The sequence below is a fragment of the Lepus europaeus genome, chromosome 2 (assembly GCF_033115175.1).
Source record: "Lepus europaeus isolate LE1 chromosome 2, mLepTim1.pri, whole genome shotgun sequence".
Lineage (NCBI taxonomy): Eukaryota > Metazoa > Chordata > Mammalia > Lagomorpha > Leporidae > Lepus > Lepus europaeus.
In genome coordinates, this window is record NC_084828.1 from 104227558 (window position 1) to 104244131 (window position 16574).

The 16574-nt window shown below is 37.3% G+C and overlaps 1 protein-coding gene across 6 annotated transcripts in view; it reads right to left on the bottom strand.

Annotated features, from left to right (window-relative positions):
• The window catches only part of NAALADL2 (N-acetylated alpha-linked acidic dipeptidase like 2), a 1471888-nt gene that overhangs the window by 23783 nt on the left and 1431531 nt on the right, over window positions 1–16574 (bottom strand). For 5 of the 6 annotated variants that reach the window (XM_062211686.1, XM_062211675.1, XM_062211678.1 and 2 more), the window contains one exon: window positions 14611–14977. The exons of the other annotated variant lie outside the window; for it this stretch is intronic. In XM_062211686.1, the coding sequence (XP_062067670.1) occupies window positions 14773–14977 (205 nt within the window). In that variant the 3' untranslated portion in view covers window positions 14611–14772. Of the gene's footprint in view, window positions 1–14610; window positions 14978–16574 lie in introns of those variants that run through there. 6 annotated transcript variants of the gene reach the window in all.

The following is a 16574-nucleotide window of genomic DNA, read 5'->3' on the forward strand; positions in this document are numbered from 1 at the left end:
TGAAACAAAACACATGAAAGAATTCTAGGAAGACCATAGCACTGAAATTCATTTCTAAACATCTTATGTTTCATCTTCCCTCTCTTAGAAAGAGAGAGTTTAGAGATTTTGAAAATCAGTTGTTTAGAATGTATAAAGAATGAAATGTGATAGGCTGGTAAACATTACATTGCTTCACTTCCAGAATTAATTGGATTGTATGATCATTTTCCCTTATATAATTATTTGAGTAAGACATCAATATTTTTTTCCAAGAAAGAAGTTTTTAGGATGAATTTGCAATGACTACTAGTATTAGTGGCTACTAATTCAATATTAAGCTATAACATAAATCACATTTTGTACTATCATAGAAACATTCACATAAAACCAATTAAAACCAAAGGTGAATAGCTTCTAAAGCCATTGTAATCCATAAGCTGTACTTTGGAATTTTATATTTATCAAATAAAAGTTAAAAAAAGAAAAATTTAAAGTAGGAAGATAGAAATTTCAAATAAATACATATGCAATTTAGTGACCCATTATAAATAGTAAATTTTATTTAACAGTTAACCCACAGAAAAGAAAAACACAGTGAGGAAAGAGCAAATATTTTAAATTCAAAATTAATCCAACAATTGTGACACAGGTATATTTACCACAGAACATTTTCAAGGATGTTAATCTTTTTTTTTTTTTTTTTTTTTTTTTTGACAGGCAGAGTGGACAGTGAGAAAGAGAGACGTTGGTTCACCCTCCAATGGCCGCCGCAGCTGGTGCACCGTGCTGATCCGAAGCCAGGAGCCAGGTGCTTCTCCTGGTCTCCCATGGGGTGGAGGGCCCAAGCACTTGGGCCATCCTCCACTGCACTCCCTGGCCACAGCAGAGAGCTGGCCTGGAAGAGGGGCGACCTGGACAGAATCCAGCGCCCTGACCGGGACTAGAACCCAGTGTGCCGGCGCTGCAGGCGGAGGATTAGCCTGTTGAGCCATGGCGCCGGCCTAGGATGTTAATCATAATCTGGTAAAACGTTTGACTTACTACACTAAAAAAATGATTTCATAGAATCTCTACACCATCTTATATAGCCAGATATACTTTGCTTTACCTTTTTTAATGGAAAATTGAAATTGTTTTTCACTTTCCAAATGGAGATGAAGTACAGTGATAACAATCTTATTGCCACTATTGAACAGCTGTGAATAAATAGTCTTTTAAGATTAAACCATACCAGCTTTCCCCTCCTCTGGCTTTATTAACACATAAAGCATCAGCTCAGAGGAAACTCTCCAGCCTGAAGTGTATTCTTCTTCATACTTGTTATTTTTGCCTTTATCCCTTGTCTATACATTTTTTTTAATCTGATGTTTTCTTTTTTTTTTTTTTAACTTTTATTTAATGAATATAAATTTCCAGTGTACAGCTTATGGATTACAATGGCTTCCCCCTCCCATAATTTCCCTCCCACCCGCAACCCTCCCCTCTTCCGCTCCCTCTCCCCTTCCATTTGCATCAAGATTCATTTTCAATTCTCTTTATATACAGAAGATCAATTTAGTATAAAGATTTCAACAGTTTGCACCCACATAGAAACACAAAGTGAAACATACTGTTTGAGTACTAGTTATAGCATTAAATCAAAATGTACAGCACATTAAGGACAGAGATCCCACATGAGGAGCAAGTGCACAGTGGCTCCTGTTGTTGACCCAACAAATTGACACTCTAGTTTATGGCGCCAGTAACCACCCTAGGCTGTCGTCATGAGTTGCCAAGGCTATGGAAGCCTTCCAAGTTTGCCGACTCTGATCATATTTAGACAAGGTCATAAAAGACAGATTGAGGATAGTAACCAATGATCCTAAGAGTGGCATTTACCAGGTTTGAACAATTATACAGCATTAAGTGGGGAAGAGGACCATCAGTACACACAGGTTGGGAGTAGAGCCATTGGTGGTAGAGTAGAGGTTATGATTACAAAGGAATGAGGCCCAAGTGTGCTAGACAGGGTCTAGAACAAAGGACAGAGTCATTATTAGAGGAGCTAAGAAAGGTGCTGTCTAAGCTACAAGTAATTTTTCTGATTTAGAGGCAAATAGAACCTGATAGAAGGGGCTTGATAATAATCTGTTGGGCTTTAGGCCTTGTAAGTTAAGAGGCCCAGACCTATCTATTTCTTCACATGGGGTATATCCTAAGGGAGGTGTGAACCTCCTAGAGGAAGGCACTCTGTTGACTTTCATTACTTGGCTGGCCTGGGAGGAGAGCTGGCCAGGTAAAGGCAGGGGGCATCTCTAACAAGAAATTTACAGTTCTGCCTGCAATGTTGCTGACCCTACTTGGCCGTCCCCTCAGCTGCAGTGGTCACTTTGGAAGTTGGGCTGAGTGAAGGGCTTTTCAGCTTAGAGCCAATAAGATCTGTGGCTCTGACCTGGGCATCCTTCGACTCCAGGGCAGGTCCATTTCCAGTGATCCAACTCTTGGCAGAGCTGCCAGGGCTCTTCACAAGCTGACTTCTGCTGAAGCCCAGGCTTACCACATTGAAAGCCACTGCAGTGGACTGGCCTGTCTATACATTTTTATGATATGTGTATGTGCATGTATGAATTTATGAATGCATGTATACAAAAATTATATGTGGCATATAAAAATTAATATATGAATAGATATTTGTATATGTGTAAATGTGTATAAATGTATAAATATATGTAAAATGTATGCATATGTATAAATGTATATTCATATAAACATATACTTGAAGTATATGTATGTGTGCATATATCATCTTCTGGGATTATGAGGAAAATGTCTAAATTTTATTCCTCCTTCCCCACTTCATATAACTGCACACTAAGCTATGTGTTACACTGTAAAACACTGCATTTAGTAGTAATAAAAACTAACAAGAAAAAAAGATCTACCAAACGAATCACATGCATTTTGTCCTAAGAGACAAAGAGCTGAAACATTACTTTATTGACACCAATGCAAATATGTGAATATTGAAATCCAAGTTTTACTTAGAGAATGTAGAATATTTCCACAGCAACCGTCTTGGTATTTATTCTTAACTCACATTATTCTTCTTTCCATTCCAAGAGCTAGCCTCAAATCTTAACTTTCATTACATTGGCTTTGCAGGAAAGGGTCTTTATTTACAGAAATGCTAATTATAGTACTAATTATCTTACTTGATTGCTTTGTGTGAGGCTCACCTGAATATCCAATCTTATATACTTATTGTTTAAAGGACCCTATACGTACTTTAGGCTACTGAGGGATGACAGATAATTTAAAGAAGGGAAATTCTGGAAAAGAAAATATTGATTACATCTAATATTTAACAACAGTGGAGAGAGGGATGTATGAGAAATACATATAAATGACTGGTATTGAGTTCATGTCCTTGACTCTACAATTTATACGCTTTCCCATGTAAGGAGTCAAAATGTGCTGCTCTAAAATTTGCTACTTCGGTATATTGACTACTTTGAATTACAAACACTTGACAAAGAACACAAGAAGAGCATTCCAATCTTCCTTTCTCTTCCTGCAAGCAGGAGCTAAAACTCCTGGGTGACAGGTGCCTTTTTTGTACCAGGAGGAGGAACAAAATTCTCATCTCCAGAGGTGGGGTGTAGGGGTTGAGAGAAATCTATATAAACAAATCTTGCTAAACTACCCCTTATCTTCCTAGTCACTTTCCAACAATGTTCTACTACCCTAGCCCAAACTCTTTTGTCCAATGAGTCTTCATTTTCCTTATGAAGGCTTCCAATGTACATGTAAAAATTACTAAACAGAATTTGTATGCTTTTCTTCTGTAAATTTAATTCTTAGGCCCAGACTCAGGCACCCTAAGAAGGTAAATGATTTGTTTTACCTCCCCTGTAGCCGCCACACAGCTTCCTGCTCTGTCACCCCCACTTTCCCACTCATGGTCTGGATGGAGCACACTGAAGTTATTTAGCCTGAGATTTTTCTTCCTCACTTGTGCAATGAAAAATACTAGTACTTACTAGTGTTTACAGTTTTTTTTTTTTTTTTTTTTGACAGGCAGAGTGGACAGTGAGAGAGAGAGATAGACAGAAAGGTCTTCCTTTGCCGTTGGTTCACCCTCCAATGGCCGCCGCGGTAGGCGCGCTGCGGCCAGCACACCGCGCTGATCCAATGGCAGGAGCCAGGTGCTTCTCCTGGTCTCCCATGGGGTGCAGGGCCCAAGCACTTGGGCCATCCTCCACTGCACTCCCTGGCCACAGCAGAGAGCTGGCCTGGAAGAGGGGCAACCGGGACAGGATCGGTGCCCCGACCGGGACTAGAACCCGGTGTGCCGGCGCCGCAAGGCGGAGGATTAGCCTAGTGAGCCGCGGCGCCGGCGTGTTTACAGTTTTTGTAATAATCAAATGAGGTAACGACATGTCAAATGACTACTTAGCACAGAACATGATTATATACAAAAAAATGCCTTTGAAATGATACGGAGAACAGACTGTCCCTATGAAAGCCTGCATGACATTCAAGAGAAATACCTTCCAAGGCTTGTCTAAGCTGAGGACAGACGGCTTTTCATCTGATCATCAGGCCAGTTTGCCTTGGGTGAGCAACACAAAAGCCCTGTTCTGTCTTAGCCAACTGGAGTCACTGTCAGCAATTCTTTGTGCATTATGTGTTCAATAGCCTCTTCTCAGACACCCTGCTTCTAAAGTTGTTTTCAGTTAATCATATTCTAATATCTAACCATTAAGGATTTCATATCCCTCTTATCTAACGTGTTTTATTGTTAGGCATCTGATAAGCCAGACTTTAAAAAAAAAATGAGTATTTAAGTTTTTTTCTTAATCTTTTAAGATAACCATAATAAAACTCAAATCTGAAATAATAGTTTATTTCTTAACATTCATATATAAGTTGAGCATTCTTGGCAGCAAAATATGTTGCCTGTATATGAGTACTGCTCTGAGAGTACTGAAGACTAGCTTACTCTAAATTCTGCTGGTTAGTATTTTAATAACAGAAAACAAAGTCAAGCTATAATCTTGTTAAGGATGCCCTCCCACAGCTGTGGCCCTGCATCACATAATTCACAAAAAAGTAAGGATAAATAACCATGTTGTCAAACTCTGAAATAATAGTGAATGTTAGAGATGTTGACAGATCTTTAATTGTAGCAGTACACCTTGTGCTGCTAAATGTACCATACATCATCGGTAAATAGGAATTCAGGATGCAGCTCTCTGCCTTGACCTTCAAGCTCCAACTGTGTTTTGAACATCAAGAGTGCATAAATAATATAATTTACAATCTCTGAAAAGGGATATGTGGACATGATAAACCACGTATGTTTCTATGGGGGAAAGGAGGATATACAGTGGGCCTCATAGTCTCAAATTCAGTCAACCTTACTGCCAAAATTCATTTGTGTTAACACATTGCTTTTCAGTAAGTGGCAAATAGTTAAAGCTTACAATCAGTTCTCTTATTTATGATCTTATATTGTGTGGCATTTTAGAGATCCTTAGATATTGGCCTGGTATGTCTAAAACATTTAGGTCTCAAAGGTTTCAGCAAATAGTTTTCTCACTATCACTCTAAGATGAATACCCTCTGAACTTCATAAAAATTAAAGTTATACTTTCCTGAACCCGGACAGGGAGAGCTGAGATAGGGATAAGTTTATTTATGTACGGTGGCATTTCAACCTACTCTGAGGTCATACTTCTGGAACATGGCAATCAATCCAAAATAAGCTAAATAGCATTTGGAAGGGCACAGAACTGTCATGAGTCTCAACACTGTCCCTTAAGGGAGTAGAAAAATAATGAATAACCGAAGCAATAGGCAGAAGCTAACACACATCTCTTAGAAATAACCAATAAAAAACCCAGCTAAAAAAAAGAGAAACAATGAAACATGGAATTCATTCATTTTTCTAGTTTTCAGCAGCAGATCACCTATGGTTATACATTCACTGGGGCAAATAACTCAATAGTATGTATGGGCTTTATTATATTAGAGGAGAAACTGTAACTTTGACAACCAAACTTCAGTCAAAAAATGCATTAAACATCGCTGTCTATTTTGAGAAAAATAAAAACTGTGTTTCCAATTAGAAAGAATTTCTTGAGGAACTGCCATTTTGGCACGGCAAGTAAAGCCGCTGCCTGTGACTCTGGTATCCCACATGGATACTTGTTCGAGTCTTGGCTGCTCCACTTCCAATCCAGCTCCTTGCTAATGGCCTGGGAAGGACAGTTGAGGATGGCCCAAGTGCTTAGGATCCTGCTACCCATTTGGAAGACCCAGATGTAGCTCTTGGCTCTTGGCTTTGCTCTGGCCATGAAGTCATCTGGGGAGTACGCCAGCAGATGGAAGATCTCTCTCAGTCTCTGTCTCTGTCTCCCCCCTCTCTCTGTAACTCTGGCTTTCAAATAAATAAATCTATCTTTATTTTAAAAAATTGAAAAAAAGAATTTCTTGAGAAACACTGTCTATGGATATAGCACCCGAAATGTACAGGATCTCATCTGATCTCGGAAACCAAGCAGGGTTGGGCCTGGTAAGTACTTCGATGGGAGAAATGCTGTCCTATTCTCCCACTCCCATTTTTCAAAGACCAAAGTCTACTTGTTTATAAGATCTTGGTTAAGTGTCTTGTCCTGCATAAGACCTGCTTGGATCTTCTCCCAGTTGCAGAAAATAAAAACAAAACATCTCACTTCTCTGTTTTTCTGCAATTCATTTCATTTTAATCGGCAGTTATGTTGGAAGATATCTTATATCCATTTTAGGTTATAAGGAGAGGAAAGACGAAAAGTATCACAGAAGTAAACAGACTAAACTCTTCTAATGTAAAGGCAGGATCAAGCCTTTTGTCCATCTCCCTACACCTAAGACGTCCTCACCTGACCTTTCCCCAAAAATTCACTGAAATGAGAGAATGGTATAGGCTGGCTCTATGAAATCCTAATCAGTGAACTCAAAAAATCATGTGCTTCTCCAATAAATAAACATTGATGGCCAGTAGAGCCCAAAGGGGTTTATTTAGAGGAATTCCAGGTCAAGGGCAGAGAAGTGTGAGGTCTGAGGCAGAGTGTCACTACCACTTACTTGTAATGCCCCAGACCACCTGAAACCTGCCTGGCTATCATAAATTTCCTAAAGTGCATGGCATTGTGGACCAATCAAAGGAAGTTCTCAAGCACCAAGCATGAACCAGGAACTTGGGCGTGAGATGAGCATACACCTCTCAGACCTAAGTCAACCTATAAGAACCTTCACCTTTAACTCCTTGGGGAGCCTGGGAATTATGCAACAGCTGTCTGGTTTCTTGCTCTGTGCATTAATTTATGCACAGTGAGTGGACCCAGATGTGGGGGTTCCATAGTAACACCACCAAAAGGTTCCAGGGGTTGTTCCACAACAATCACAGCAGTAGGAAGGGGCTACTATCCCTAGAGTTACAGAAAAGAAAGTCTGGAATTATTAAAAGCCTGAAGGATGTGACATCAAAGCTGAAACTCAGACTTCTGAATAGAGCTACCATCTAACTATAATCAATGTCTCTGGGAATCTGGGAGTTAGACCTAATAGGACCCGACTCTAGTCAGCTGGTGATGGCGTCTCTGATGAGTATCTTGAGTCTAGTTTAGCTAATGTTGGAAAAAGTACAAATAAGGGTTATCTGTTACTCCTATAATGCACTGTCACTACTTGAGTGAAGAAGCCTTGTGAGAGTGACAATGACAGGAAAGAAAAGCAAACAGATAAAAAAGAAAAAAAAGGAAAAAGCTTATTTTTTTTCCCTCCTCCAGACTCCAGTTTTCCTTTATGGCTTTGAAACAGTGAGTCTAACAGGGGCTCACGTGGCAAAGCAGAACTGAAATTTATGAAGACCCAAGCCCAGGTACACACAATAAACGATATAGGATGGGCTTGTAGTTGGAAAAAAAAAAAAAGAAAAGAAAACTGGCATAGCTGTGGAAATGAAGCCATTATCTAATAAACACTCATATCCTCTGCATTATCTGGAGCAGTGGCCGCATGGATCTGTCTAGGTACAAGTCTCTAGGACTTGTGAATGTCACTTTATTTGGAAAAACTGTCTTTGATATGGGGGATTATCCTGTATTATCTGCATAGTCTCTAAATCCAATCACATCTTCTTACAGAAAAGGGTGGGTGGAGGTTACACATACACACAAAGAAAATAAAAAGGTAACATGAAGTGCTAAGCAGACTTTGGAGCCACACAAGAGGTCTGGCACTTTGGCACACACAAGAGAATGCTGGCAACATAAGAAGGAGGCTGTCCCTTAGAGTCTGGAGAAACAGTGGCCCTGTATCGGGAGAGGACAGATTTCTCTTACTTAATTTGTTAAGAAAGCCACTGGAAACTAATATATTAGTATGCTTTAAACATAAGATACTGAAATTTTATTAAATAAGGCAAACAATAAGCACAAACATTCTGATTTACTTAATTATAGAAAAAACAATTCATCTAGAAAATTTACAAACATTAACACAACAGTAGTCCTCCTTTTTCCAAAGGGGATATATTCCAAGGACCTCCAGTGGATATCTGAAATTATAGATAGTATAAAACTTTAAATACAGTCTTTTAATGGGCCATCAAAGAAGGAGGTACCTTTCTCTGAAGGGAGGAGAGAACTTCCACTTTGACTATGACCTTGTCTAAATAAGATGGAAGTCAGCAAACTCAAAAGGCTTCCATAGCCTTGGCAACTCATGACAAGAGCCTAGGGTGATTACTGATGCCATAAACATGAGTGTCAATTGTTAAGTCAACAACAGCAGTCACTGTGCACTTACTCCCATGTAGGATCTCTGACCTTAATGTGTTCTACAATGTGAATTAGTGCTATAACTAGCACTCAAACAGTACTTTACACTTTGTGTTTCTGTGTGGGTGCAAACTGTTGAAATATTTTCTTAATATATACTAAATTGATCTTCTGTATATAAAGAGAATTGAAAATGAATCTTGATGTGAATGGAATGGGAGCAGGAGTGGGAGATGGGAGGGTTGCGGGTGGGAGGGAAGTTATGGGGGGGGGGGGAAGCCACTGTAATCCAAAAGCTGTACTTTGGAAATTTATACTTATTAAGTAAAAGTTAAATAAATAAATAAATAAATACAGTCTTTTTCCATATGTACATACCCTTGATAAAGTTTAATTTATAAAGTATATACAGTAAGAGATTGGCAACAAATAATAAAACATTGGACAATCGTGACAATATATATAAATACAATTGCAGGCATCACCACTATTGCATGATGAGATCATTATTGAGTAAAATAAGAGTTCCTAGAAGGCAAGCACTGTGCTATCATAACAGTCAACCTGGTAAGAGGCCACTACTGCTAAAAGGCAGGGGAGGTATACAGTTTCGACACACTGGACAAAGAGATATTTCAAAGTCCAGGTGGGAAGGAGCAGGATTTACATGAGATTTCATCACCTTACTCAGAGTGAACCACAATTTAAAACTTATTATTGCATATTTCTGGAATTTCCCATTTAATATTCCATACCACTGTTGACCACAGGTATCTGAAAACAGCACACAGTGCAAAACCATAGATAAGGCAGGCTGGGCATCATGGTGTAGCTGGTTAATCCACTATCTGCGACACAGGCATCCCATATCGTCATGAGTTCAAATCCCAGCTGCACTACTTCTGATGCAGCTCCCTGCTAATGAACCTGGGAAAGTAGTAGAAGATGACTCAAGTACTTGGGCCCCTGCAATCCCATGGGAGAACTGGAAGAAATTCCTGGCTCCTGGCTTCAAACTGACCCAGCCCTGGCTGTTGCAGCCATTTGTGGGTAAAGCAGGAGACAGTAGATCTCAATCTCTTTCTCCCTCTCTCTCCCTCTCTGTTTCTCTCTCTCCATCTCTCTCTCTCTCTTTGCAACTATGTCTTTCAAATAAATAAAATAAATCTTTAAAAAAAAAAAACAGATAAGAAGAGCCTACTGTAGTGTGCCAAAAACAATGAAATGTGCTTAGATCTAATCTAAATTGTATGCAAAGTTAATAATTTTGGTTTGGAGAATCCAATTTTATGGATTATGAAGACTTTCAATTGTAATGTATAGTAACAAATATATAAAATAGAAAGGCAAACATTTTCTGAACTCAATTGAAACAAAAATATTAATTTATCTCTAGAAATTAATCTGCAAATGTGTTGTATGATACTATTAATTCTTAATTCTCAACATCCTGATAATTTTTCATTCATCTATTTGATATTCTATTTGAGAAAGATAAACTGGCAGTACGAATCATCCTTGAGAAAAGACCTATTTAGTTTTTGAAAACTGTCTATTCAACTTTATAGTTAAGAAATGGAGAGAGGGATTGCAAACAAGAGAAATGTGTAATACCCATAGAGAGGATCTATAACATTTGAGACATATAACATTCTTCCTCCAAAACTTTAGTACCTGACAAAGTTATACTTTATTAGCTTTTGAATGATATTGGGTAAAATTACATTTAGTTAGTGTATCTCCCAAATTCTTATGTAGCATATGAAAGCTTTGATTAGAAAATGAGTCCTCTATGAAGAGCAATAAAAAGGACTGGAGACACTTTAACAGACACATTTAAAGGTTATTCTTTTGAAAAAAAATTCACCATATTTCTTTCTATTTCACATTACTGCATAAAGAGCTGATTACTATTTGTATGTAATTATTTCTGATGAGAAGGGGAAAGCAAGGTGAAGTTTTATTCTACCTTGGAATTAGCCAAATATAACCAGGTAGATACAAACAGAATTTCTTCCCAAGTATATTTAGCCATTTAAAGTACTGAGCAAAAGTAATCTTACCTTGTCACACATATTATTTGAATTGAAATCAGCAGAATCCCTTCTTGAAAAAAGAATTATTCTGTTTACATCATAGCTGTTATAAATCCACTGCTCCTCAGAAAGATCTGTTATATTTGGTTTCTCTCTTTTTATTTACCCTCATGTCAAATCTATCACTAAGATTCATAGATTAAATCTCCAAAATGTTACAAACTCATCTTCTTCCCTCTATTTGCATTCCCATCAGCATGTTTTCTGTTCTGGTTAATATTATGTAACAATTAAGCTGGGCTATGCTGCCCAGTTGTTTAACCAAATACTAGTTTATATGTTGCCAAGAAGGTATTTTGTAGATGTAATTAATACTTATAATAAGCTGACTTTCAATTAAGATGACCATTGAAAAGTTTTATACATTCACCTGAAGGTCTCAAAAACAAAAAGAGATTTGCCAGAGAGAAACAATTGCTGTCTCAAGACTGTAACATAGAAATATTCGACTTGAATTTCCAGCCTGCCAGCAACCTGTCCTACTGATTTCAACTCAAAATTGCATCAATCCTTTCCCCGAGACTCCAGCCTGCCTTCTCTATGGATTTCAGCCTTGTCACCCTCTACAATCACATGATTCAACTTTTAAAAAGAGTATCTATCTACCTACCTACCTATCTATCTCCCAGTTACCGTTCTACCAATCACCTGAAAATTCCCATTGTTCTGTTTCTCTGGAGAATCCTGAAGGATAGACCTAGATTCTAGGTCTCAATTTTCTTTTCATTTCTCACATTATCTCTGTAATCATTTCTCCATACAGCAGCCAGAGATACATAGATACATGATGATAGATAGACACATAAATAAAATTAAGCCACTATCTGTAAGTAGATTTTAAAGCACTGAATATGTTGTCTAATCTTGTCCTATAGTCCCTGTATCTGGCCTAGTTCTTCAATCTCAGATCAAGCTACTCCTCTAAATCAATCTGGGCACTTTAACAGAAAAACAAAAACAAAAACAAAAACCAGCACAAACAAAAAACTACGCCTTGTGTCTCTTTCCTTTTAGACAATTTTAAAGGTTGCAAACATATACTTATTATTCGTTCATCTGCTTATCTAATTTTTCCCAATATTAGGAAAGGTCCACAGGATAGGTTTGTTATTTATATATTTTTAGCATTTTATTTTGAGTGCCTGGGATAGTTCTGATACATGGTAGACCTAAGTATTTGCTGAATTAATAAGTGTAACAGAATTAGTGGTGTTCCTAGATAAGTAATGACACCAATTTCTTACATATAAGAAAGGTGGTAAGATTAAAATGAGAACTAGAAAAAATGCAAGAAATAAAATGCCACCCAATCCATAGGCATTAATCTTACAGTCCAGGTCTAGTCACTGGTTAAGTATTAAATATCCATTTTTTCGTGTGTGTGAGATAAAATACATTCTGCTTCTCTTCATTGGTTCAAGCTATTATTCTACTCCAACTCACCTTTTATTTAAATCTACGTTTTATTCTAGTTCTGACAAAAGTCATGAATTGGGTTAAAAAAATAAAATGTAGAATGGCTACGATCAAGTATTATTGTTTAATCAATTTATTCCATTTACCAGATTTGATAATTTTGAAAGACGTTCAATATTTCTGAGCTTCAAAGTTACTGTGTACATAAGGGGAAAAACATGTACCTGAATAAAATGATTGACAGATCAAAAAAGTATAAGTATAGCATCCAGAGAAAGAATTAGATGTTCCATAAACACCCTTGGAGAGTTTGGTAAAATAAAAGAAGGGAGAGTGCTTTGAAGCAAGAAAGCTCTGGATAAAACTACCAGCTCCAACACATTATTATGTATGCTGTTGTGAAAGACCCGAGATATGCATTAAATATATTAAGTACTTAGCATGCGATCATCATTTCATTTTTAAAAATTCTTACAGTGTTTTTTCAATTTCCTATCCTCTGTTTGAGATGGAACTATATAATAAATCAAATATTTTCAATAAAACCTAGCAGGACATGTAACTCCACCAACACTACTCTCATTAGCATCACCACTTACAGTGCAAGGTACGTTTTAGTTCCTTATGATTATGAACCTGGAAGTTCAACATCAAGAACAAAGGAAAACTTTCTGGATGACATGTCTTTAAGTTTTGTTGTTGTTTGTTTGTTTTCCTTTTAGGGCACAAAGATAAACAGGGTAGGATTTGGAAGGAAGAGAGAAAATGTGTCTGTATTCTTCAGCAATGGTTATAGGCAGACAGGTAGACAGATGCAGAAGATCCACAGAATTTTCCAGAAAGTTCTTAGAAACAGTCTCCCAAGGCCGGCGCCGTGGCTCAACAGGCTAATCCTCCGCCTTGCGGCACCGGCACACCGGGTTCTAGTCCCGGTCGGGGCACCGGATTCTGTCCTGGTTGCCCCTCTTCCAGGCCAGCTCTCTGCTGTGGCCAGGGAGTGCAGATGGAGGATGGCCCAAGTCCTTGGGCCCTGCACCCCATGGGAGACCAGGAGAAGCACCTGGCTCCTGCCATTGGATCAGCACGGTGCGCTGGCCGCAGCGCGCCGGCCACGGCGGCCATTGGAGGGTGAACCAATGGCAAAAGGAAGACCTTCCTCTCTGTCTCTCTCTCACTGTCCACTCTGCCTGTCAAAAAAAAAAAAAAAAAAAAAAAAAAAAAAAGAAACAGTCTCCCAGAGAACTGAAATCAGCTGTTACTGGCATTTAAAATTTTCCTTCAGTTTACGTATGTCTCGATTCCATGAAACTTAGGATGTTCTGTGACATACCTTTATATCTCTAACATTTCTAATGCATATCCCCACTTCTAATGCTTTCTTTTAAAATGAGTCCTTCTCTGAATACCTAGATTGTCTTTTACCAAAACTTACCAGATAAAGATTGATTGGGAGAAAATGCTGAAAACTCACCTTATGTATTTAGAATCTGTTGTATTTTAATAGGGATTACATCAACTATATATTAAATTCTATACAATATTTATTTCTAACTATATGCTACCCTTTGAATATTTGTCATTTCATATTTTCAGTCCTGGTAAATTTCCAAGATGATGCTATCTCAATGTAATTATAAATTCACAGACTACATTTTTTTCCCTTAGTTGAAAATGTTTTAGTCATGTGTCCTTAGAAAAGACACCAGATAAACAACACAACTGAGAACAGTGATTGGTACACTGTGAAAGCCTTTGAAATGAACTTAGGGGAAAAAGGGCCTCAAATACAGCAGGTCTTTCAAGCTCTCATTTGAACAAAGGATTCCACTCGGGGTGGCATATGAAACAAAACCACGGTTAACACAATCAGTCCTTTCATGTATACCATTTCAACATGCTACATATTTTAGGTGATATAAACAACTACTCACAATAAGAAAAAGATTGCTATTAATACCCTAGATTTCATCAAGTGCAAAAGGATTCTTGAACAACTGGTAGATTAAACATATAGGGTTGATACAATGCCCAAATGCTTCAGTTTCATTATGTAGGAAAATGAGATGTTATGTACTTCAGTGGATACAAAGAAAACATTGAGCATCACCCTTTTTCTCAATTTTCTTTGGATCATATGCAATCACAAGACATAAATGACAATGATAAAATATGCTTTATTGATAGAACAGAAGACAAGATAAAGAAGAAAGAAACAAATGCTAAAAGGGTTAGCATAGTTTAATGGACAATCTGTATTTCATCACTATTCTTTCCTCATTTAAATAATCATTTCTCTGGAATGTATCTTTAAAGGAAATCTGCAGTAAATTCATATCAGTTATAAATACTTCCCAAACAATTGTTCCAATATCATAGATACCTACTAGTTTATATCTTCTCTGAATTGATTAGAAGAACGAATGACATAAAGCTAAGCATTTTGTTCTAGGATGACTTGATGAATTGTCTTTTTTTTAAGATTTATTTATTGATCTAAAAGACAACATTACAGAGGAACACACACATACACACACACACAGACCCTCCATCTGCTGGTTCACTGTCCAAATAGCCAGAGAGGTCACAGCTGGGTCAGACTGAAGCCAGGATCCTGAAACATCACCTTGGTCTCCCTCATGGGTGGCAAAGGCCCAAGCACCTGTGGGGAGCTGTAAGGAACTGAATTGGAAGTGGAGCAGTCAGGATTTGAACAGACACTCACACAGGACCCCAGCACTGCACCACAATGCCAGCCCCCATCAGTTGTCCTTTTTGGTTAAAAGCATGTTATCTCTAAATTTCTAATCTGTTCATCTCTCTTTTATTCCACACTGTTATTTATACAAAAACATCCTAATTAAGCAGAGAAATGTCCTTTCCCTTTTAATTGCTTCTAAGATTTATGGAAACCTGAAAGAAGAGACAACATTTTCAGACAAGATAATTGTATTGATTCAAGAACATAGGGCATATCATTTTGCCAGAGCTGTTGCCTCATAGGTTCATTTTTGCAGCCATCAGTGTTAGAAGACATAACTCTGCCATTTTAGAAGAAAAGAAACTTATCAAGCACTTGGGAAAATTTAACTCATATAATATTTAGCTATATTAATACTAAAACCTAACTGCATTCATTAAAGATTTTGGAGAAATCAGGTCCAAATTCCATTTCTGCCATACATAAATATTAACTTATACTAAGCCTTAGGTTTCTTATGTCTAAAAAGAATAATAAGACCAATCTGGCAAAATTGTTGTAAGGGTTACAAATGTTACAGGAAAATTGTACAGTACAGTGCCTCGTACAAAGTAAAGTCTCCCCTGTGACAAGAATTAGAATAAGTCTTCATGTTAATACATATGTGTAATATGTATGTATATATATACATATATATATATATATACATATATACTCTTCGACTGGCAACGTTTCTTAACTTGTAAATGTGACAACAGTCAGCTTTTCACTTCACATTAAATGGAAAGAAACCTCACAGACATTTTTATAAAGTCCAAACTGTGTGCAGGTGAATTTCTAGTTTGTTTCCAACAGACTGGATCTCATCTTAATTAGCCTGATGGTTGTCAACAGAAAATTTTTAGACGAGTGTTTAAATGTCTCAACAAATTGGATGGGAATGTTATTTGTCACAATCAGACATACTGTTGTGTTTTAGTATTAACAAGATGAATTATGGAAAAGATAAAGCCTGAATTTTAGTATATTAATTTCATTTCTCTTAAAACTTAGGAGTCTTTTTTGCTCCTTTTAGAAGTACAATCTTTAAAAATATGAAAGAGATACATAATTACTAAGCTAATATATATGTTTATTCATAAAGGGTAAAACAGAATATATATAATGGGCAACAATTTAGATTTTGTATATGAGCCAGGTCTTCAACCTTCTTTTGGAAACTTTACATTGTGTAGATTATAAAACTCTGTATTCCTACATAGATCCTTTTGTGCAAGTAGCTGCTATTAAAAATATTTTAAAAGCATTATGGTAATTCTTAATCACTAGTTATCTCTTCCTAGTCTAAAGAAACCAGAGGCATTGCTGGTGGAATTAGTGACAAGTGAAACAATGGTGGGATTTTCATTCCATTCAGACCACCCACACCTCACTGAAAGAAAGAGTACAACCCCAGCCAAGTAGTCATTATCCCAATCAAACACTGCGCAATGAGGTTTTATTAGTACTTATGTAACTGACTCTAATTAAAACACCGTGAAAACTATATAATGAGAGCACTGCTACTCCAAAATGTTT